This window comes from Dermacentor silvarum, chromosome 8, assembly GCF_013339745.2.
Source record: "Dermacentor silvarum isolate Dsil-2018 chromosome 8, BIME_Dsil_1.4, whole genome shotgun sequence".
NCBI classification, from domain to species: domain Eukaryota; kingdom Metazoa; phylum Arthropoda; class Arachnida; order Ixodida; family Ixodidae; genus Dermacentor; species Dermacentor silvarum.
In genome coordinates this window covers 145,524,258-145,549,681 of record NC_051161.1, presented here as the reverse complement: position 1 = coordinate 145,549,681, position 25,424 = coordinate 145,524,258, and the positions used below count along the sequence as shown (strand labels likewise).

At 48.5% G+C, this 25,424-nt stretch overlaps 1 protein-coding gene across 1 annotated transcript in view; it reads left to right on the top strand.

Annotated features, from left to right (window-relative positions):
* Window positions 1-4,928: 4,928 nt before the first annotated feature.
* LOC125947419 (thiol S-methyltransferase METTL7B-like) overlaps window positions 4,929-25,424 on the top strand; it is a 62,332-nt gene continuing 41,836 nt past the window's right edge. Inside the window, exons 1-2 of the mRNA XM_049672112.1 lie at window positions 4,929-5,080; window positions 22,810-22,959. Coding sequence (XP_049528069.1) covers window positions 22,849-22,959 — 111 coding nt within the window. The 5' untranslated portion in view covers window positions 4,929-5,080; window positions 22,810-22,848. The remainder of the gene's footprint in view (window positions 5,081-22,809; window positions 22,960-25,424) is intronic.

Here is a 25,424-nt window from a genome sequence, read left to right as displayed (position 1 = left end):
GTTCGTAAAAAGTTCGTTTAGACGAACGTGAAACGACTGAAATTGATCGTCATAGTGCGCGGGCCAGCCAGATAAGGTGAACTGCTCGACTCAGGAAATAATGGGGGCCCTTTTAGTAGCAACAGCAACCTGGCTGGCTGTGGGAGGCGTTGAATAAAAAAACTGCTAGACATTCTTGAGTGTCGTCTTTATGCTTGACTGGAAGTGGCAGACTTGAAAGGGCGTCGGCAACTTTCATGTTCTGGTCATTTCTGTACCGCAGGGAGTACTGATAAGCTGCTAACGAGATAGCCCAACGCTGAATCGTTGCTGCAGATTATCCGATGCCAAGGTGCTTAACATTGGGTAGTGGCATGTATACAGCGTGAATTTGCACCCGTACAGATATCTAGCTATGGAACCTGCTGAGACCAAAAATTATGGCCAGGGCTTCCCTTTCGCCTTGCGCATAGCGGCGCTCCGCGTTCAGTGTTCTGGGGGCAAAGCGATGGGCCTTTATTAACCTTCAGTCATGACATGAAAAATTACGGCGCTGAGTCCATAGGCGGACGAGTCGCAGCTTAAACCGATTGGCTTTGTCACGTCGTAAAAAATCAGAACTTGACTGCCGATGAGGCGCTGCTTAGATTCCACGATCGATCTTGAACATGCGTCTGTCCACACCCAGCTTTCGTCCTTCTTGAGCAGGTCGTACATCGGTGCAGCAACTCTAGCCAAGCCTTTAATGAATTTTCCGTAGAAATTCAGGAGGCCCAGGAAGGTTCGCAGTTCAGTTATATTACATGGCTGACGCGCTTCCAAGATGGCTTTTTGTGTCGCGGTTGGAAAAATGCCATCTGCTGTCACTTTGTGCCCAAGATAAACGACGGACTGGTTAAAAAATTCACACTTCTGTTCTTTTACGGTAATATTATACTTTGCAAATTGCCGAAGCACAATTTCCACTGTTTCTTCACAGTCGTCTACGTTGTAACCTATGACGATGACGTCAACAATACAGCACAATACTTTTGAAATCCCTTGAGGACTTCATCCATTAATGACTGAAAGATTGCGGGGGCGCTAGAGATGCCGTATGGAAGATGCTGAAACATGAAATAATCTGAGATGCGTGTGCACGGTTAACAACGCTTTGATTTCCTCAGCAAGTGGCAACTGTTGATAGTCTTGCGATACGTCTCGGACGCAGAAGATCTTGCTTTCGGCAAGCATGGAATACAAGTCTTCAGGCAAAGGCAAGAGATAATGGTCCTTTTCAGAACAAGACTTACTGTGACTTTGTAGTTGTCGCATAATCTTAGGCCTGCACCACCTTTCTTTGCGACCATCGCCAGCGGCGTTGCCCAATCGCTTTTCGCGACCCTGATCAGTGATCGAGCATGCTCGAGCTTTTTTAGCTCATTTGCTACTTCATGCTTGATAGCAAACATTACTGGCCGTGCTTTTGAGAAGACTGGTCGTGCCCCTTCCTTTACAAGGATGCGAGCTTCGAATTTTTTGACGATGCGCGGGACGCTCTTGAATACCTCGTGAGATTTCTTCCGTAGAGCGTCTACTCTCTGCTGCACTGGTCTATCCGTGGACAGGCTGTATACAGCTTTCCAGTCTATCTTTAGTTTTTCTAGCCATTCTCTTCCCATGAGAGCGGGCACTGATGTTCCGTTCTCTTGCACTACCACTTCGGTAATTTCGTTTCTTTCCTGTTCTTCTAGGACGTTTGCCTTTACAAGTTCTTTCAGCTGTTCCCCTGTGTAAGTGCGCAATGACAGATTTGTTTTCACGTTGACATGCAGAAAACACTGTTTACACAAACGCTCTGGTACGATCGTGACCGCTCCACCTGTATAAATTATCACAGAAACAGTCTTCCCTTCAATATTGAGGTCTACGCTGTAGCCACTTAAATTTTGGCCAGAGTAGAACACAGTTTGATAACTCAAATCTTCGGATTCGTTGTCCGTGGTGTTGACATATCTGACAACCTTTGTTTTGGCTCCTTTCTTGCAGACGGCTTGCAACTGCCCCCTTTTGTTACAGTTTCTGCACGTGTATACATTCCGATACCAACATTTTTCTGCCTCATGACTCTTTCCGCAATGCCAACAAGCACTTCGTTGCTCGTTATCTTACTTATTATTCGACCGTGCAACTGTATCTTATTAAAGACGATAGTCTTTCTTGGGGAACTTAAACGCTGAAAATTTGGTCTGTCTGTCTGTCACCCGATTCAGCCACCCGGCCAAAGTTGGACCACTTGCTTACCGCCCACACTACTTAAACTGGTACGGCTGTTCATACTTGTGAACGTTATCGATCACAAAGTAAATATTACGCATATCTGAGGCGCAACATCACTAGGTAAGTATAACGAGGTGTGTTCCTTTAATAGAAAATACATAGATACATAACTCTAAAGATCCTAGTTTCTTAAGCTGCGCTGAAAATGCCATGCTATGCGCGCCGACGAACGGCGTTCCCCGACTGCGCGCCGACGAGCGCCCTATGCCATGGAGGAAGGAAACCCTCTGCACAAGCTCATGTTTCCCGATGTATTGCCAGATGGCGTCCATGTCTCACGCAGCGGCTCCTCAATTTTAAAGACGATAGTCTTTCTTGGGGAACTTAAACGCTGAAAATTTGGTCTGTCTGTCTGTCTGTTTGTCTGTCTGTCACCCGATTCAGCCACCCGGCCAAAGTTGGACCACTTGCTTACCGCCCACACTACTTAAACTGTTACGGCTGTTCATACTTGTGAACGTTATCGATCACAAAGTAAATATTACGCATATCTGAGGCGCAACATCACTAGGTAAGTATTACGAGGTGTGTTCCTTTAATAGAAAATACATAGATACATAACTCTAAAGACCCTAGTTTCTTAAGCTGCGCTTAAAATGCTATGCTATGCGCGCCGACGAACGGCGTTCCCCGACTGCGCGCCGACGAGCGCCCTATGCCATGGAGGAAGGAAACCCTCTGCACAAGCTCATGTTTCCCGATGTATTGCCAGATGGCGTCCATGTCTCACGCAGCGGCTCCTCAATTTTATCAATGCCAGCCAGATGCGGCCGATTCAACATAAAGGAAGCGCTGTCTGAGGCAGGGCAAAACATAAATGGCCGCTTGATGAAATAATGCGGTAAAATGAAATCTGTTCAAACAAACCTTCATGCCAGGACGGAAATGGTACGAGAACAGCATCACGGGTGGCCGCGGATCAGACCAGCACTCATGTAGTACGGCCGACAGAAGACTATCGTCTTTCGACGACATTTGCAGCGAAGCACGCAGATACGCGGCAAATTTTTATCAATGCCAGCCAGATGCGGCCGATTCAACATAAAGGAAGCGCTGTCTGAGGCAGGGCAAAACATAAATGGCCGCTTGATGAAATAATGCGGTAAAATGAAATCTGTTCAAACAAACCTTCATGCCAGGACGGAAATGGTACGAGAAGAGCATCACGGGTGGCCACGGATCAGACCAGCACTCATGTAGTACGGCCGGCAGAAGACTATCGTCTTTCGACGACATTTGCAGCGAAGCACGCAGATACGCGGCAAATTTTTTGCTTCCCCTTTCACGGTCTCGTTTGCCGCGAATGACGTGGACTCTGCACAGTTTTCCGTCCAACTCATGCATTTGCTTCTCCCGCTGTTCAGCTAGCTCTTTTTCTTGCGCCATTTTTCATGCCAGCTCGAACGTCAGGCCTGCCTTTGCGAAAAGAGCCCGTTGAATTTCTTCGTCACGCAAGCCAGCTACGAGTCTGTCCCTTAAGGTTTCATTTAGAAACGTACCAAAATTGCAATCTCTTTCAAGATGCTTCATTTCAGTGATGAAATCTTTGACGCTTTCATTTTCTTTTTGCATTAAAGCGATCTGCGATGATTCAGTGAACTGGGCTGAAATGAGCTTTTAGAAGCTGTTTAATGTCCTCAGAAGTCTTCTGGGAAGGCAAATGAGGCACGACTATCTTTAGCTCTTCATAAGCTTCCGCTCCGAGTAAGTTCAGAAACAATTTCAGCTGCTTGTCTTCAGGACCATGGTCTTCTGGACCATTGCCTGCTGCTGCCATAGTGAGCACAGTTCACTTATCAGCAGAGCTGATTTCCTCGATGAGCGTTGTCAGCATTGCTGGTTTTTGTTCGCTTGCTCCAGCCAGCCGCTGAATTCCTTGCAAGGGCTCCGTGACACCTTGCTTTTTCCCGGCGTCCTTGCGTGACTCCAGGCCGTCGATGCAAGAGCTCCGTGTCGCCTTGCACTGTGAGTGGTTCAGCCTCGTCACTGCTGCTGATCGGTTGCGGTTAACTTCGCGCCGATCCCATCTTCGTCGCCAGATGTTCTGTTCTAAGCAGCAGACAACGCATCAGTGGCAGCAACACAATTAAAGAGTACGTTTATTCCGGACAGCAGCGCACCTTGTTTGATAACGCTGCATGCCGGTCAAGCACAGGTCCCTGCTGGTGCAATATTATCAGACCACATGGCCAATACAGAACCGTATTCAGGCTACGACTAATCCGAAGGTAGGCGCGCGTCAAGTTACGTCACTTCGTCGGTATACCAATTCACCTAGCGCCAGTAAGTAGCTGACGCAACTGCCGTTGACTTCCTGCTTATCACGGTTTTTTCCAATAAATTGCTCAGTTTCGGTGTCCTGCCCAACGCTTACTCCCGCCGACTATAAATCAGTCGACTACTCATGGCCTCATTTTTCATGCGTGTGTTGGCGTCGCTATGCATTGCGTCAATGCTTGCATTGGGACTTATCCTCTTCCCGCTTTTACTACTGTCACGCCAAATACGTGAGTATTTCTTCGTCCTGTTTTTTTTTTTTGGATGGTGACCACCATCTTTTGCGAAACATTCGAAAAGTCTCGGCGCTGCGCCCTGAAGCCTCTGCAGTCTCTCAAGTCATGACCCACGGCTCAGAGAAAAGGATGCAATCAGAGTACTCGAGATTGGAGCTGGACTGGGTGGCAACTTTGAGCACATCACCCGCACCGTCAAGTACACCAACGTCGATCCAAATGTGAAGCTTGCCTCGGCCTTTCTCAGGCAGCTCCAACAGAACCCCAAGGTATGACTGCATATTATTGCGATGAAAATTACAGGGCGTATCGAGGCGTATATGCACCGCCGCCGTTGCCATGCTCGTGATGTTCTGTTGACGGCGCATGCTCCGCTCACTCCTTGCGGGGTAGGTCTCCCGGGACACGGAGTTCAAGCTGCAAACAATGACAAAGCCAGGTTGACGCACTGTCGCATGTCACCGATCTCGGGGGTGTGCGGGTGTCATAAGAGATGGAGATGGAAGCCGCATGTCGGCAGAGCAAACATATTTTTTAATCACAACCAAACCCCAAAACTTGAAAAGAAAACTCAAATCAACCTAATACATGACACTAACAGTAATAAAACCTACTTAGTAAACACTAAACGTGTCCTTATTTCCGCCTACGTTTAGTTCTTGGCATTTTCTATATAAAAGTCAGGCAACCCTAGCCTACGTCTGTGAGGCTACAAAAGAGAGTCGTCTTACTTCTCTCGTCGTCACACATATTTTTCCGGTCCGAAGTCCGTTGGATCTTTCTCCAAGAAGTCAGTACCCCTGTTGATTCTGTAATCGTACCTGTGTTGCCGTCGGCCCGTCAACTCGCTTGTCTTATACCCTTGTTACACAGCCGATATAACTGCAGTTACGAGCAACCTCGATCAACCGCATTTAACTGCGGTTGTCGTGAATCGCGGTTCGCCGATGTTACACGCTGCACCAGCATCCTCAGTTACGGCAGCAATCGCCATCTCGTGTGGAATCAACAAGCTAACGCCGTCATTACCGGAACGAAGGTACGTATCCAATTATGTTAGCTATGGGAAACACAGTATATTTAAAACGTGTTTTTATGCAAAATAGCACCCATCGGGCTGTTAACTACAACTTGGATTAGTTTGTTCCGCGACATGATTAAGTATAGCCACACGTTGGGCGGCACGCAAAAACAGTCTTTACAACATTGCTCTTGTTTTGCTGGCGAGTGGTGCCAAGTGTGCTGCAACAATCTCATCGCTTGTATGTATGAGTGACTGGTTGTTTCCGTCGAATTTATTGTTATTGGTGATGTATGAGCGGCGATGGTTTTAGGCAAGTCAGCGTTTGATGCTGCACCCAATGGCAGACAGGAGGAAACTTTCTTGGTGTCTTTTGCTGCTCGACAAGCGCTGCGGCAACAGCGGCGCATCCGGGAGCGAAACATTTTCATATAAGTGTATATGCTAAATTAGGAGCGACGAAAAGCAGAAAGACGATGCAAACGTCTTATGGTGGTGTCTGTGCGACTGTGTACGCGTGAAAGACGCCTGTGGTCGTACCCACGGGATTCATCTTGGTGGGAGACAACGCAGCCTCATCTCTTAGAACAAGCCTTCAGAGAAAATTTTAGAATGAGTCGGACCACATTCCGATATCTAATAAGTGCGTGTGAGTCAATGAGGCGCGTCGACGCCAACAAACGCAAAGCCATCCCTTTGGAGAACAGGATAGAAATCGGGATTTACCGCTTAGCCACATCTTCGGAAGACAGAACGGTAGCTAACGTACTCGGCGTAAGCCGTGCGTCCATAAACATTATCTTCCGTGAGTTTTGCGAAGTAGCCGTTCATCGACTGGATCCTCGATTTGTGCGCTTCCCAAAACAACACTAGCAAGCGGAGCACATGAGGTAGTTTGCAGCAGTGACTGGATTTCCCCAAGGTGTGGGAGCTGTAGATGGGTGTCACATGGAGGTATGTCCACCCAAAAAACAAGCTTGCGACTACTGCAACTATAAAGGGTGATACAGTATGATACTTATGGCTGTGGTAGACCACAGCTATAAATTTATGTTAACAAATGTGGGCACACCAGGAAGGAGTCATGATGGCGATGTATTACAAAGGTCGTGCCTCCCTAAGATTTTATCAAGTGCCTTGTTCCAGTTGGGAAAAAAAGACGTTCCACGGTGTGTCAGTTTGGCCTGTCCTGCTCCTAGATCAGACGTTTCCGCTTCAGAAAGAAATCACGAAGCCATTTGCACAAGCAGGGGATGTAGGCTCTACGACACATACACTTAATCATCACCTATCTAGTGCCAGGGGAGTAGTGGAAAATGCCTTTGGCAATGGGTGAATGCGCGATTCAGAATTTTACACAAAGGCGTGGAAAACGACATCCCCAATGTGAGGCGCATCATCCGTGCATGCTGTGTGCTGCACAACATTTGTGAAGAGCTGAGTGACAGATGTGATACAAACTGGATGGAGAGTTTTCGACTCGTCGATGAGAGCAGACCTCAGCCACGGCACACAGCCAGTCGGTCTTCACCAAGTACCGAAGAGGTTCGAAATGCTCTAGCAGCATTTATAGCCCAAAGAATCCCGTGAATTTTGTCGCCTAGGCCACTTTCTTGCGCTCAACTGCATGAATGTTTCCACAGGCAATTATATTTGTGCCGTGATTTCTTGTATTTTCAGATGTGCATACGTGTTTCCGTATGGGTGAACTATTTGCAGTATCAGTGTACTTGGCATGAAAGAAATGTATGTGCCATGAAATCGTATGTCATCTACAGGGCGTGTATCTACATTGCGAATATTACTGTAACATTGTATTTGTTCCTTTGTAGAAAGCTTGAAATTCTGTAAACTAATTTATGATGTAATAAAAATTATTAACTTGGCATTTGCATAAACTTGCTGTTGTGACTACAACTAATAAATATATATGGATAATAAATAGACAATGCTGCAAAGCAATTTATGCTATTTATTATCTCTTGCTGCAAAATATTGCTGCATTAACTGCACCGTAGTATTTTGCATGACATTCAGTTCTTTTTGAAGCTTTAGCCCTTGTTTCATGAGTTTCCTGGATTTCTTGGCGGCTTTCGCAGCAGTGGCTGCCTCTTCCTTGTGTAAGTCAAGCAGCTGCTGCAAAATAGAGGTGGCAGGCCATTTTCTTCTCCCACCGCTTGTGGCTCTCTGATCCTCTGCAACACGATCCCGCGTGTCTGCCTCCCTGCTGCTGCTGGCACTGCAGTCATGTTGAGGGACGAAGTTGCTGGAACTGATGCTCTGACTTGCATTTTCATTGTCCGAACTAGCTTGAGTATAGACGGTGTCATCCCATGAGGCCAGCAGCTCTGACCCTTCAGGTAGATCTTGCACTACATCAGCCTGCACATTCATAAGATTTCATTAGCGTGTAAGACAATCATGATTGCTCATGCACATGCAATCATGTACACTTTTATACAAAGTGAATATGGACGACTTAACAATACCTTGCAAAAAAATGGCTGGCTGCAACTTTAACGGCATCATTGCACTCAATCTGGTCATATGCTTGCCATTATATTATCACCACTATCAACAACATTTTGCAATACGACTGCCTACATGTTTGGTGTACCATTTTGTATGATGCCTGAGCTGGACATCACCCAAAATTTGTCATACAGCAAGAATAGTGTTGCATTGCGTGCTGAGATTGCTAACAATGTTTATTCAGAGTGGTAAAAGGGTAGTAAAGATATTCTAACTTAGTAAATGCACGATACCTGGAAACTTTCTTCGACCAACATGTCGTCGTTAATCGCCAGAGCACCCAAGAACTTGTGTAGGATCCAGTAATGCTCCCACTCAATGCCTTATGATCCAGTTGATGTGCCTTCTCGTCTGATCTTCGTAAACAAATAAAACATAAATATTAGCACACGTTCAATGCACTGAGGCAAGACCGGCACATTGTGAACAGCTAGGCATGCTTGCTGAACATCATGCGTGAAAATATGTGAGAACTGCAGCAAAACTGCATCTACATAATGTTAACTACAACAGCGAGTTTCCTTCGTCAACACGCCAGATCATCCATTGACCTGTGCGCGTTACGCGAACCTTGTCAGTTTATCAGTAGGCGATTGGTTAGCGCAATATGAACTGCCACAGCATTGCCTAATATCTCTGTAATTGCCTGTGCGCGCCACAACAACCAGGTCAGTTTATCACTTGTTAGAACAATATAACTTGCCACAACACTGCTTAATAAATTGCTTTGCCTATCTGGGCGTGTTATATCGCAACGACCGCTTCGCCTTAAAAGCGAAAGAACGCCTTTTTGTCCGAAACAGCCTCGTACCATGCCTTGTTCTGCCGCGGTCAAAAACGGGGTCAATATTGTTACGTAAAACGACACAAGGCGGGACTATATATTGACACTGTATTTACAGTATGGGAGAGACACAGTAGCCAAGAAGGTGGACAGCCACCAGCACCAGAGAGAACCGTATTCTTCGTCGTCTGCCCCAGGCTGAATGTATCTCTCGTAGCATTACCCCCGGCGGTGGAAGCGCCGTCTCGGCGCACTTCACACATTGTCGTTAGGAGGAGGGTGGTAGGCTTTCAGTCTGCTGGCGTGAACTATATCACTGGGAGCGATCGCAGGCGGTAAAGTCGGAGAGACGGGAACAATCTCGTAGGTGACGTCCGTGACCTGGCGGACGATTCGGTAAGGACCCGTGTATCGAGATAACAACTTTTCGGATAAGCCAACACGACGAAATGGACACCGCAGGAGAACTAAGGCACCGGGTGAGAAGCGAACGTCGTGATGCCGGCTGTCATAGAGGCGCTTCTGGGTCGCTTGCGAGGCCTACAGCCTAGAGCGGGCGATCTGACGCGCGTGATCGGCACGAGCGATGGCATCACGTGCATATTCGCTAGGTGGCGCGGCAGCAGCCGGTAGTAGGGTGTCCATTGGTAACGTCGGTTCACAAACAAAGAGCATATAAAAGGGTGAATAACCGGCGGTATCGTGACGCGATGAATTGTACTCGAAGGTCACGTAAGGTAACGCCAGGTCCCAGTCACGGTGGTCAGATGAAACATACATTGAGAGCATGTCCGTGAGCGTACGATTTAGTCGCTCGGTGAGGCCATTTGTTTGGGGATGGTAGGCAGTGGTCAACTTGTGCTGCGTTGAGGAGGAGCGCAAGAGATCGTCAATTACTCGTAATAAAAATGCGCGGCCTCGATCTGTGAGCAATTGGCTAGGGGAGCCATGGTGCAAAATAACATCTTGGAGCAAGAAATCGGCAACGTCAGTAGCAGTGCTGGTGGGGAGCGCTCGAGTGATTGCATACCTGGTCGCATAATCGATAGCAACGGCGACCCACTTGTTGCCGGGATCGTGACTAAGGAAAAGGGCCGAGAAGGTCCAAACCAACACGGAAGAATGGTTTGGTCGGGATGGAGAGCGGCTGAAGCAGTCCAGCAGAGGGTGCGGCAGGATGTTTCCGACGTTGGCATTTGTCGCAAGAGGTCCCGTAACGTCGAAAAGACCGGGCGAGACCGCGCCAAAAGAAGCGGCGCCGGACACGGTCGTACGTGCTGGACACACCAAGGTGACCAGCAGTTGGTTCGTCGTGAAGCTCACGCAGTACCATTGAACGCAGCTGTTTAGGCACAACGAGAAGCAGCTCAGGGCCCTCTGATTAGACGTTACGACGGTAAAGTGTGCCATTCACGAGGACTAACATGCGCAGTGAGGCGTCGTTAGGTGCGGATTGCAGCCGATCAATGAGCGATCGCAAAGAAGCATCACGGCGTTGTTCGTCACCAATCTGGAGAAACTGAGACATAGACATAACACAGGGGTTAGGTTCGATGTCCGGTCCCTCTGGTTGGGCAACAGGGTAGTGGGACAAGCAGTCCGCGTCCAGATGGAGGCGGCCAGACTTGTAGGTAACTGAGTAAGAGTACTCCTGAAGGCGCAGCGCCCAACGACCAAGTCGTCCAGTAGGGTCCTTCAGTGAAGAAAGCCAACAGAGAGCGTGATGATCGGTGACAACACGGAAAAGGCGGCCATACAAGTAAGGACGGAATTTCGAAACCGCCCAGACAAGGGCAAGACATTCCCGTTCCGTAATAGAGTAATTGCGTTCAGATTTCGATAGGAGACGACTTGCGTACGCAATAACACGGTCAACGCCTCGTTGGTTTTGGGCTAAAACTGCACCGATGCCGTGACCACTAGCATCTGTGCGCACTTCCGTGGGAGCAGCTGGGTCAGAATGGGCAAGAATAGGTGGAGTCGTTAGGGCAGCGATGAGCTCAGAGAAGGCGTCAGCTTGTAGATGACCCCAACAAAACGGGACGTTTTGTTTGAGAAGGTCAGTGAGTGGACGTGCGAGCGCCGCAAAGTTTTTCACAAAACGGCGAAAGTAGGAACAAAGCCCCATGAAACTACGAACGTCATGGACAGACCGTGGAACGGGGAAGTTCGTGACAGCGCGTACCTTCGCTGGGTCCGGTCGGACACCGGAAGCGTCAACGAGGTGGCCCAGGACAGTAATTTGACGAAGAGCGAAGTGGCACTTCGAGGAATTTAGCTGGAGGCCAGCTCGTCGGAAGCTTGCTAGAATGGTCGAAAGGCGCTCCAGGTGTGTTGCGAAAGTGGGGGAGAAAATTATCACGTCGTCCAGGTAACATAAACACGTCGACCATTTAAATCCTTGAAGCAGTGCGTCCATCATTTTCTCAAACGTGGCTGGTGCGTTGCAGAGACCGAAAGGCATGACCTTGAATTGGTAAAGGCCGTCAGGGGTCACGAAGGCGGTCTTCGCGCGATCCAGGTCGTCTACAGCGATTTGCCAGTAGCCAGATCGAAGGTCCAGGGATGAAAAGAAGGTGACACCATGGAGGAAGTCGAGGGCGTCGTCAATACGTGGAAGAGGGTACACGTCCTTCTTGGTGATCTTGTTGAGGTGCCGATAATCAATTCATAAACGCCAGGAACCGTCTTTCTTCTTTACTAATACGACGGGAGAGGCCCAAGGTCTCGATGATGGTTCGATTATGTCCTTCGCAAGCATTTTAGCCACTTCTTTTTGAATCACTTCGCGCTCTGATGCGGACACACGGTAAGGTCGATGGCGAATGGGCAAAGAGTCGCCAGTGTTGATTCGGTGGGCGACAATTTTAGTCTGGCCCAGGGGTCGATCACGAATGTCGAAAATGTCGCTGCATGAGGCCAAAACCCGGCAAAGATCGTCGGCCTGGTCAGGCGAAAGGTCTGATCCAATCATGTTGCGAAAAATGCTGTTGTCGGAACTTGGTGACTGGGAAACTGCAGCTTCCTCAGGTGCAGTTATGGCGACAACCTCGACGTCATGGTCTGTTACAGCGGTGAGGTGGGCAAGCGACATCTTGTGGGGCAACACTTGGGGGGTCAGACCAAAGTTTAGTAGCGGGAGGAACACACAATTATCGGCTAATGTGGCGACGGTATGTGGCACAGTAACATTGCGCGTCAGGCGGACGTCTGTAATCGGAGAGACGATATAGTCGCCGTCAGGAACGGGAGGGGTCGATGACAAACACACGTACGTGAAGGCTCGCGGTGGTAGGCGAACAAAATCGGTGGGGCTTAAGCGGCTGACGGGCGTTTCGCAGGCACCTGATACAAGAGAAAGATCAAGGCAGAGCGTTCCCGAAGAACAATCAATTAAGGCCGAGTGTGCCGAAAGAAAGTCAAGGTCAAGGATAAGGTCATGGGGGCAGTGAGAAAGGACGGCAAAAAGGACAACAGTGTGACGACCGGCAATGCTGACACTGGCGCTGCACATTCCGATCACTTGAACAGCACCACCATCGGCAACACGTATTCTCTGTGTCGTAGACGGCGTCATAATCTTCTGCAGGCGGCGGCGTAAAGGGGCGCTCATAATGGACAAGTGTGCGCCAGTTTCGATGAGGGCGGTCACAGGAACATTGTGGAATTTGACTTCTAGGAGGCTAAGGTGAGTGGGGAGCGTCAGTAGAGTATTTTCAGGGGACGATGGCATTGCAGCTTCACCTCCATAAGCTGCACTATCTAGTTTACCTGCAGCGATCGTCCAGAGAAGGACGGCGAGGAAAAGCGGCGAGGCTGCGGAGAGCGGGATTGACGACGTTGTGGCGACGGGGAGCGGGAGAAGCGGCGAACAGGAGCAGTGGCATCAGAGGGAAGAGGCTCGTGGGAGGACGACGAGTAGTAAGTAGGGGAACTAGCGGCTGAACGTCTAGAAGGAGTAGGGTGCATGGAGGTCTGGCGAGATGCGTAGGTCCAACGGCGATGCAATAACGAGCAATGTGCCTGGCCTGATGACAGGAGAAGCAGATGGGCTGATCGTCGGGCGTTCTCCATTCCGCAGGATTGCGGAAGGAAACGGGAGGGGTGTAGGAGCGTCGATCGGGTCCAGAGGAATAAGGCCGAGCGTCAGGACGAATCAGTGGGCACGCTGATGGAAGGCAAAGATTGGCAAACTCCTGCCTGACGACAGTTTGAATGAGGGACACCGATGGCTGCGATGGGTCACTGGCGTGGGTTGCAAACACGGGGGGTTGAATAGGTGCAGGACAGGTGGCTTCAATCTCGCGACGAACAATGCGAGTAAGGTGGTCACAGGTGGGCGGCTGGCGAACGGCATCACACGATGAAGTTGCAGCCGTATTGGGCAGCCGGGTGAATCTCTTGGTAATACGGCGGCTCTTCGCGTGTTCAAACCGCCGGCACTCTTTGATGATTGTGTCGACGGTATCAACGTTGGTATAGACGAGCAGGTTAGAAGCATCGTCGACGATACCTTTGAGCACATGAGAAACCCTCTCAGACTCAGGCACGTGCTCGTCAACCTGGCGGCAAAGAGCGATAACGTCCTGAATGTACGAGACGTATGACTCGGAGGATGTCTGTGCACGAGTCGCAAGTTCATTCCGCACAGCAAGCTGCCGACCAGTGCTGTCACCGAAAAGGTCGCGGATCTTCTCTTTAAAGGAGTCCCAGCTGGTAATGTCCGCCTCGTGCGTCTCGAACCACACTCGCGGTGGGCCATCGAGGTAAAAAAGCACGTTGGCGAGCATAAGGGTTGGTTCCCACCTGTAGCCGGCGCTGATCTGTTCGTAAAGGTTGAGCCATTTGTCGACGTCAACCTCATCATGGCCGGAAAATACGCCAGGATCACGAGCAGGAGGCAGAACGATGTAGGTCGGAGCCACGAGAGGAGCAGGGGCTGAAGACGATGTGCCTGCACCAACTGACATGTTCGCAAGCGTGATGAGGTGGCCGTTGCGGAGCTCCGTGATCGAAACAGGGAACTACCCAGCACCTCCACCAAAATATGTTACGTAAAACGACAGAAGGCGGGACTATATATTGACACTGTATTTACAGTATGGGAGAGACACAGTAGCCAAGATGGTGGACAGCCACCAGCACCAGAGAGAACCGACTTCTTCGTCGTCTGCCCCAGGCTGAATGTCTCTCTCGTAGCAATATTACGAGGAAGCTTTAGCTCAGGCCCAACACCGACGCGGCCTATTCAAATAAATGTGAAACACAGACATGCATTTGAGAGAGAAAGTTATATTCTAGTGACTGTTGGAAGCGCAGTTTTGATTTAGGGCCTGAAATTTTTAAAACAAATTTTCAGAAATTTGAAAGTTCCAAAACAATAAAAGCACGAAGTTTACAAATTAATAGCTCTGCATCAAAAACAGATATCGTGGTTTTGTAAACGGCATCTATTAGACCATTCAAAGCGGACAAATTTGACATGTCAATTTATATCTTACGTGAAGTTGTTACGTTGTGTGCAAAGGTTCTGCGAAAGCTATATTTCCGTATTACTAAATTTTTTGAGATTCATGTGTAAAATATCAATTTGTCCGCTTTAGAAGTACTATTAGGTGCAATTCACAGAATTGTGATATCATTTCTCACTGCTGAGTTAAGAGTTGTAAACTTGATAGTATCGTTTTCTGAAGGCATAGCGAATTTTGGCAATTTGTAATAAAAAATGACGACCTAAATCGGAAATTCGAAACCAACAGTCACTACATTTCAAGTTTTCTTTGAAATGCAACAAACCTCATGAAAGTTCGTGCAGCGGTTCCCGAGAAAAGCTAATTCTCTTTTTACATGCATTTAGATAGGAGCGGGGAGCTAAAACTTCCTCTCGCAAAAGCAAAACATCCAGCTTTGCACGTTTCCGTTTGAAAGCTTAAAGATTCAGCCCCTGGCGTGTGTAAATTGCGAATAGATACAGCGACAACCAGCGAAAGATGCCATATTGTTACGTGTAGTAGTGGGAATAGGGCAAGCGCAGAGGCGCAAGAAGAAAGAAGTGCGCGTGCTAACCGCCCCGCTCGATAGCTCGCTCTCACCGCCGTTTTCTCCAGACAGTGGCTGTGGCACCATGGCGCAATACAATGTGACACATGAAGAACTGCACTACCTCTGAAGCCGTGGCTCGTGGGAGCGCCTCTGTCTCGGCATAGCGGGTTAAATAGTCAGTGGCGACAATCACGCACTTGTTGCCGTCGGTTGACAGAGGAAAAGGCCCAAGAATGTCCAAGCCGACTTGGTCGAATGGCTTATGAGGTGGTTCTATGGGTTGCAATAAACCAGCGGGCTTCAGGGGTGGTGACTTTAGTGGCTGTCATTCACGGCAGCCTTTAACATACTGTTCGACGCTTGCCAAAAGTCCGGGCCAGTAATACATCTCGAGGGTCTCTCTACCTCCCCTGGTGCAGCCTAGGCCCAGGCCTCAATCGGCTGGTCTAAATAAAGTTGTTTCACTCACTCACTCACTCACTCACTATTACATCTCGCGCACTCTAGCAAGCGTTCGTGAGGAGCCGAGGTGGCCAGATGTAGGCTCGTCGTGGCAAGCGAAAAGAATATCGTCCCGCAAGGCTTTGGGAACTACTAGGAGGTAGGCTCGGTCATTCGGGCGGGCGTTGTCCTTGTACAGGACATTGTCTCGTAGACATGAGGACGTCAAGACGCGACTAGATGGCGTGGTATGGTTGTTTGACGGCCCTCTATGTGGTCGATGAGAGGTCGAATTTCAGCGTCGTCACGCTGCCACTTGACCAAGTCCGACGTAGTAAGGGCGCCCAGGAAGCCGTCGTCGTCCTTTGACTGTCGACTGACAGATTCGGTGGGAGCACGCGACAACGTGTCGGCGTCTTCGTGCTGGCGGCCAGACTTATAAACTATGGTGACGTCGAATTCCTGTAGGAAGTCAACTCCGAGAATGACGTCGCAGTGCGAAAGCATTCTCAGAACATTCGCGTAGGACAAGGCAACTCGCCGCGTATGTCGATCCTCGAATTCGAACTCTTGTCGTGCAGGATCCCAGTGGAGTTACGACGTCACCGCCAGCCGTACGAGTCTGCGAGCCATGCCAAGGGGTAATTACTTTCTTCAGAAACGTCGCCATCTTCCCGCTTAATATAGAATAGTCCGCTCCGGTATCCACTAAAGCGCTAAACGCGTAATCGTCAATCACCACCAGTATGTCGAGCGAAAGCCGGTCCTTCCGTTCAGCTGCAGTTGATGTCGGACCGGTACCCTTCTTTACTCGCGTCGATCGGAGGTCTTCAGCGCGTCGATTGCCAGCGGCCTCACCCCCAAAGGTCGCTGTAGTTAGTTTTCCCGGCGGGGACTTGGCGACCGTCCGCTCGAATACCGCTGGGGCGATGGTCAAAATCGCCTTGGCGACGGCGAGCGTGACTGCCGCCTGGTAGGCGGTGGCATGCGTTGCTCAGCCAGATAATCCTCAATGTCCCGAGGTCGTTGGGCCAGTCGGGGTGGCGGCGAGTAGGCCAAAAAGCCCCGAAAACTGAGGCGTCGGTATGGGCACTGGCGGTACAAATGATCTGCCTCACCACAGTGGAAACACAGAGGACGGCGATCCGGAGTGCGCCAAACGTCTGACTTCCGAGGGAACATGCGTCGATCGTCGGCGTAATGTACCGGTTGCTCTTGCGGAAGCACAACCGGAGAAGCGGCATGGGGAAACGGTGGAGGCGTGCGTCGTTCCTCGATGTACGGAACCGGTTGGGCTGGTGGGAGCGCAACTGGATCAGTGGCCTGAACAAACAGCGGCGGGGACGAAGCAGGCTGTCGGAAGACTTTTGCGTAGGTCACACGGTAGTGTACAGAAGGTGCAGGCGCGGTGTTAGGAAAAGGAACGGTGGACCGGAGCGCTTGGTGCACTTCATCTCTCATAACACTCGCAATGGAGCTCACCGTGGCGTGTGGGGTGCCGCAAACCTTCAGTATCTCTTCGCGCACAACTGTGCGGATGAGGTCTCGAAAGTTGTCATTGTGGCTTCCGATGGCCGTTGACATGTCCGTAGTCACGTTCACTTGCCGCTCGTAAAAGTTAGAGCGCTGCTGAAGCGTCTTCTCCATACTGACAGCCTCAGATAGAAATTCGGTGACAGTCTTCGGAGGATTGCGCACCAGACCAGCGAAGAGTGGCTCCTTCACCTCTCGCATCAGGTGATGCAACTTCTTGTCCTCGGTCATTCCAGGGTCTGCTCGTCTGAAGAGGCGCGTCATATCTTCGACGAACGCCGTAACGCTTTCGTTGGGAAGCTGGACGCGGACGTGAATTGCTCGCTCGGCTCGTTCGCGGTGATCAGGACTGGCGTAGGTGCCCAGTAGATGACGGCGGAATTCGCGCCACGACGTCAGTTGCTCCTAACGGTTTTGAAACCATGTACGCGCGCTGTCCTCTAAGCAAAAGTAGATATTCCTACGTTTATTCGCGTCGTCCCATTCATTGCATTCGGCGACGCACTCGAAGTCGGTCATCCAGTCTTCGACGTCCTCAAGGACGTCACCATGGAGCGACTTTGGCACCAGTGGATTCTGAAGCGTATACCGATTCGTCATTGCACGTTCCATACTGGTTGGGCTAGTCTGAAGCGCTGCGGTGTCTTCAGGAGGCAGTCCCCGGATCCTGCGGCTGGTCCGATGGACGGGAGTATGGACATAGGGCTGGTGCTTCTGCTCCCAGGAGGGGTCTGCGGCATGAGTGAGAAGTACCCTGCACCTCCACCACTTTGCAACACGCCTTCAAAGCGGGCTAACGACGTTTATTTATGAGCAGCTGGGCTCTGGAGAAAATGACGGCGAGAGCTAACTATCGAGCGGTGGCGGTTAGCAGGCGCACTTCTTTCTTCTTGCGCCTCTGCGCTTGCCCTATTCCCACTACTACAGGTGAGAATATGTGCCATTGCATTGTACTTACCTGTTCTTTTTGTTCAAATTTTCCATCTTCCGCCGGACTTGCTTTGTTGTGAAATGCTCTACGTCCGACGGCAGTACGGCATTCAAATCCGCCGTAATCCGAGCGTACACTTGTGCATCGCGTGTCGTGCCACGCAGGTGACCCAGGTTGTCTTCCCAAAGCTTAATGAGGCTCGCTGTAGCGGCAGCTGACCAGATAATTCGTTTTTCACCTACCGGCGCCGGCGTGCAGCCTTCCTCCATGGAGGCGGCCATTTTCTCATTTATCCAGTAAACCGAGGTTGCCAAGCGCGGTTGACCGTAACCGCCGTTAGCGGCATAACCACAGTTTCGTATGCCGTGTAACATACGTGAACCACGGTTACGCGTAACCGCGGTTACGTTAACCGCGGTTTAGGTTTCCTGTGTAACAAGGGTATTAGGTGCCGGTGTCCCGAACTTCGTCGGTGACGTGACACGGCATTGCCTAGGCCCACCTGGATAGGCCTAACGTCGGGATGCGTCGCAACTACGTGAGTGCCGACGTGGCGTCCCGAGGACTATCGAACGTGCCGGTCTGCCGCCGGAGAGGGATCCTCTCTGGGGTGCCCGGTCCCGCCGTGAGAGGCTGCGGCCAGTCCCAGGAGCCTCGCTCGAACTTCACCGAGGTCCAAGGCCACACCTTGGACGGCCAACGTCACGGACTCAGCCGTACCCCCAAGTCTCCCGTCGCCAGAGCGTAGCTGACGATGCGACCTTAGTGGCCGAGAGCCACGTCGATAATCCACGGACAGTGCCGTACTTCCCTTGATTACAGCTCGGGTCACGCGCCTCCAGGGCTCGTGCCGTTCGCACTGCTACGCATTTCTCGTGCTCTTCTTCCTTTTTGCGCCGCTGGCGGCCTCTCACATATGACTACACCTTTAAAGCGAAGACCAATCGCCTCAGTGCTGAAGCAAGGGCAACGTTCGGTCTTCCGCTGTCGCATGAGCGTTTCCTCGCAGGCACTATGGGCACCTTACCGTTAATCCTGAGCGGTTGTGTGTATGTTCTGGTGTCAACAGCAAACGTTACGCTAACATTAGATAATATTTCACTGCGCACCGATTAGAGCCGAAGGTTTCTCGTTGGTTTCCCCTCGTGCACCAGCAAGGTGCATCGCCTGCAACGCCAACGGCGGCGCTCATCACGCCAGCGTTCGGCGACGCCCAGCCGGGGATGCCTTGCATGCTGGCTCTTGCCATGTCACATCCGTGTATAGTTAGAACACCTGTATGAAATGTTGAAGCGCCACGCTATACATTGCTATAGCTCTCAGTGGTTCGTCTGTCTGGTGAAATTGCCAAATTTTACAGCCAAGCTATTAGTCTCTAGTTGGGATTTTTCATGGCGTGCTCACTCAGACAACGGCAGCTGGAATAGAGGTTTGTGTTCGTGTTTCGGCGTAAGAGAATTACGTTTTCTCGTACATTCCAATCACAATCCGATTCCGATGCTATCGTGTCTATAGGTGGCGCGTAAGTTGTACTCTACGACTTTCGAACACATTTTGTTTGAGAAATTCGGTTAGTTCAATAACGCAGTTGTGCCAAGCAAAAGGTCCAAAAATAAACCGCAGTTGAATGCTTTGATTTTTAGTTTCCGTTTAATTGAATGACGTTTTCGCGTATATTTGAACCACAATCCGAGGCTATCATACCTATAGCTTGTGTGTAAGTCGTGCTCTACGCATTTTCTGGCGCAATTTCATTTTCAACATTAATTGAGTTCAATTATAAGAGACTTGTCCTTGGCGGACGGGCTAGAAGAATGAGGCTGTACGCTGCAGTTCCACAGACGCGCGTCTGCGCAAGACGTACGTCGCTCGTGGTGGTGGTGGTGCTTGTGTAACGTCGTGTAACGTCAGTTGGGGTGGTAGCACTTGTCTAATGCTCGAACCAGATTCGCTCTACATCCACTTTCACAGGGTGGAATGGAGGCGAATTTATTTTTTTGTGTGGTACCTGCGAAATCAATATTTTTTACACGCGTAAACACAGGGCGTATTAAATCAATTTTAACGATAGATAGACGGTTACCCAATATAAGTAAACTATGTTTGTTTGAGGGCTTTGTTACGTGACGTGCTGGCTGTAATTGTGCTTTCCGAAACAGCGTTGGTTGGTTAGTATGTGCACTGGTGGAATATTTCATAATGCTGTACTTTATATATTTTCGATAAGTCCCGCCGGATGAAGATGCAAGAGCTAGCAGTTAGTGATGTGCAGAGGCATCCCGCCTTCACCGTAAAATTGATCGCGATGAGCAGCATGTTTAGGACCCTGATGATTGTTTTTAGCATTTCATAAAGAAATATTGCCTTTGAAACAATCTGGAGGTTTTCATTAAGGTTTCCATTAGATTAATTATATTACAGGAAAAATAGAGCAAGCTTCCTTTGGCTCATATTTTAATTTATTTTGAGAGATTTCTTACGTAATAGAATGAATACAATCTTGTTCCCAGGACGTGGTGATCATAAAAACTGCGTCATTTACCTGCTGCTTTCACTACTGGATTGTATCAGGTCTTAAAGACATACAATCGCCAGAGCTGTTTGGCGAATACAGACCCAGATTTTCAGCAGCTTTTGGAAAGAGGCAAGAAGCCGTAGATAAAGAGCAATTTACGTAGCCATCGAGCTGCAGCTCTTGCCATCACAGGAATATAAAGCATCATTACTCCCATTATGCCACAAGCAAAGAGTGACACGTCACAATGAATTTAGCTCTGCTTCTGTGCGTTAGTCTGCTCAGTTGCCTTCTCAGAAGCAGGTTGAGAAGTTACTAACCAAGATATTGACTTTTTAAATCGAAGCTTTTGTTTGCAAAGCCTTGCGGAGTTTAGTGACCCTGACTTCTGGGTGGGCTCTGATGGCTGCCGTCTTGCCCAATAGATCACAAAAAAATTGGACTACGTGCCCGATGATGGGATAGAACCAGAACCCTGCAGCACAGCATCTCGATGCTCCGACCATAAGGCCACAATTTTGTTCTTCATTATCATCAACAGCCTGTATTAATGTCCACTGCAGGACAAAGGCCTCTCCCTGCGATCTTTTGGAGGTAATTGCCGTGTGTTTTCCCTGTGTTTATTATGATTACAATTTCCACATTATGACACATTTTTATAGCGCGGGATTGACCAGAAAGTAGGTGCTACATATAAATTAAGCCAGCAGAAATGAAGAAATGAGTGAGATGGCGGGATCGAATCCCGGCCGCGGGGACCGCATTTCGATGGAGGCTAAATGCAAAAACGCCCGTGTGTTTGCGTTGTACTGCACGTTAAAGAGCCCCAGGTGGTCAAAATTATTCCGGAGCCATCCACTGTAGCGTGCCTCATAATAAGAACTGATTTTGGCTCGTAAAACCCCTAAAAGAAGAAGAAATGAATAAATGCAAACTAATGCAAGAGTTGTGACATTCTGTAGCAGTATTTTCCCTAATTCAAGCCAAAGATTCAGGTATTGAAATGGCTAATTTATAGTATTTCATTGACTGCTTCACGACAGCGTTGTTCCACATATTTTTGAAATGGTGCGTTGAGCCAACATAGTTTTTTTTCCATTCTCTTACGTGGTTCGCAGAATCAGTGATATTTACGAAATCAGGAAACAAAACTAGCGTAATACAGGCGCTTGTAATGTATTGCAATGATTAAACAACAATCATGCGGCAAGATTTAAATTTTGCCGCGGTTGAACGCGGTTAAACCAAGTTTTTCGAGCGATAGCACGGTTTTGCTTTCTATGGGAAAGGACACAGACGCTGCTCGGCATCAACAGCGAGCAAATTGACCTTCATGCTGCGTCTCGCTTCAACGCGAATTAAGCGTCGAAAGCGCGGCGCATACGAAGCTACCAGTACTCGGCACACTTTGTACACATCGCCGATCGCTTTGAAGATGAGCCCATGTGACCGCGCACTTTGTCCACATAGCAGATCGCTGTCAAGATATGGGCACCCACGCGGCGTACACGGAAGCCGCCTATAGTGGCAGGCTAAGTCCCAGTTTGACCTTGGCTGAGCTTGAAGCTCATACTTAGGGAACCGGGCGTTTTCGGGGTTTGTACTTGGAGTAGTAGCGCTATCGCTCTAAAATATGCAAATGCGACGTAGCTGGACAGAACCATGATAATATTGATTGCCGTCGCTTTGAGATGGTCATACTATTTATTGCCTTCCGGCTGATTACATAATAAGTCCTAATTAAAACATGACCTTCTTAAATATTATAGTTAGATAAAAAGTGCCAATGACAATACCGAAGTACAACATGAAAAACTCCGGATAAAGCTTTCTGTGGCTCAATACGAGCTAACTAGAGTATTTAAGAGCGTGAATGAAGCCCGCGAGTACACGCAAAATTGCCGCGCGACTGACCGCTCGAGGCACTTTGCGCGTATTCGCGCAAAAACAGAAAAAAAAGGAAAAAGAAAGAAAGAAAGAAAGAAAGAAAGAAAAGAAAAGAATAACGGCAAAAAGCCTATGTTTTTGCTCCCACTCAAGCTTCTCAGACATTTTGTATCATCAGTATCCTTGTTGAAAGTTTGGCTCTAGAAGCACACCTTGTTCGGTCAATGCTAAAAGCATCGTCTCCATTTTTCTGTGAACCTCCCTATTGTATCAAATACTAGATGTACCGTATCAAGTATTTTACTTTTACAGGTTGAACTCGAACAGTGGATTCATGGATACGGTGAAGACATGAGTGAGCTGGCAAGTAGCCATTTCGACGTCGTTATGTTCACCTACCTCCTTTGCTCCGTAAAGAACCCGAGAGAAGTACTAGAAAAAGCCAAGCGGGTTATGGTGAAAGTAAGTGATTCCAGTGTGGCTGTGGCGGGTCTAAAAGTATTTTTAAATAAATGTTCTTGTAGCACTTAATGCACATTTCAAAGTTTCTCACCAATAATGTTTGAAGCTACGTGAATGCGAGACTAATCATACAGTGATAGTATGGCGGTATACGAAAAACAGGGAACATTGGATGAATACTTGAGAGAGAAGTCACCGTTATAGAATAACACGTTGCCATATCTTAGAGACAAGTTGTTTCGCACAAATGAAGTAATAGGCTGCAACGCACTGACACCTTTCTAATCATGACACCATAAACAATGTAAATTACGCAGGGAGCGAACAGTCGCTTCGTTTATTTCTTGCGAAATCATATACCGAGGTAGCCATAGGTAACCGCGATCAAGGGCGCTATAACGTAAAATGATTCCAAACTGTTTTGATACCAAACTCTTGACGTCAAATTTACGTAACCACTGACGCAAGCATCGGGCGGTGACCCGCAGCGTTGTCTGAGCAACCCAATCAAACACTCTCCTCGTTTATAGGAGGTCACCTTTTTTCGCTTTCAAAACCAATAACATTGTCTACATTCAGCGGGTTTTTTTAATCTAATTTGCTGACAAGAGGTGAGGAGCACGCTCTAGTGGAGATGGTTTCGATGGGGCCGAGCCAGCGCAGTGAAAATAGATAACCGCATGGAGAGGGTGGTGCCGGCTTCTCCGATTGGTCCACTTCGCCTTAGCTTGCGGTGGCTGGTCGAAAATCGCGGCAGCGTGCACCGGAAGGATAAGAATGCCGCTAAAACGGATCCTCAACAAGGAAGAGTTGTTAGAGCGATGTCGTATGCATGCCTAAAGGGCTCGATAACGTTTTACTGCCACGCAAAAAGGTTTATAATGCGGAGATAAATACATGCCCACCGACAGGTGCGAGTAGCGAGGGCCTGAGCCATCGGCGGGCAGCCATCTTCTATTCCTTTCGGAACGGGACAGTCTGTTGCTATTCAGAAAATTTTTCAGTTTTGTTCGGCATATTAATGTATTTTTCCGCGTACACGTCACTTTGACGTGGTGAGTTTTCGTGGTTTTGTGAGGTCGCGTGACAGACTGGCGAAGTTAGCGTAGCCAGAAAACATTGGACCAATAGCAGAGGGCTAATGGTGAAAAGGCGTCGAATCAGGAATTATTACTTTTTTGTGCGGTTTAATCATGCATAATCAGTGTGTACACGTTATATCAGATGGGGAGCTATCGTGGTTTTCGTGACGTCGCGTAACAGACAGACCTTCGGAGTGGCCCGAAAATGTTTTGACCAATCGTGGAGGCTGATTGCAGAAATTGGAATCAAAACAGCATGGAACCATTTCACGTTATAGCGCCCCAAGTTAGGTATCTGACCAAAATTAAGATAATTTCGTCTGTTTCGCTTTGTTCGCGCACTCCGATGAATTACTTGCGTGCCTTCGGCAGCTTTTTAGCCGTTTGGTTGCGTCCCGGGGCGCTTCTACCGGTTATGTCAACGCACACAAAAACAAAACGGAAAAAAAGTTCTGAAGAGCAGTTCTAAATAAAGTTGATGTGATCTTCTACTGCTCAGGCTTTCGATGCCTTTAGCAGGCCAGGTTCTGGCGCTCAGTGTAGGCTCTGGTCGCCATTGCAGTGGAATAGTAGCTTTGAAAAATTGCGTCATTTGTGGTAAACACATTTGTTATGGCAGTTTCTCTGCGCCTATAGCTTGTAATGGAAGGCGGGCTCAATTTGATGTATTCTTCACGTAATAATATGCTTGTAAATGCTGTGGTTGAGTTTCGTAACGACTGTTTTTCTAGTCTGTTTGCCCTTCGCTAATAACTGACGCAAAACACCGGCTTTATTATCGTCGGGATCAGAGAGTGGATGAGCTGGCTGGCGAGGAATACAGAGAAAATAAGAGAAAGAATTGCAACAAAACGGGTATCTTAATCCCTATTCGTAGTGTCTCTCAGGTTTACTTTTGCATAATAAAGTTGTGTGCATTCGCTTGACATTTTTTTTTCAATTACTGGTAAACAATGATGTCGTTTGAATCATATATGTATCTAAACATGGTTGCCGTGATGGTGGCATGGCCTCGCTCATCTGATGTTGAAAGCCTATATTTCTTCGTGCATAAACACAAACATTGCATTAGAATAAATTTTGGATAAGTGCCGTGCATAAACATAGGTGTTTAATGAAATTGCAAGTGCCATATGATGAAAACAAAAAATATAAATGCACGCATTGCGTTTAATTGTATAGCAAACATGACTCTGCAAGTCCTCCTTTCATTTACTTTTACGTAATTTGTAGAAATAGCAATTCTGTTTAAACTGTTAAGTGTTTTTGGAAATGGCACGGAAAACAGTGACGACCTAAAAATACAGACAAATTCGGATTATAGTAGGCTTGTCTCAGCAAGCCCCCTTTTTTGACAGCACTTAATCATGGAATATCATACCT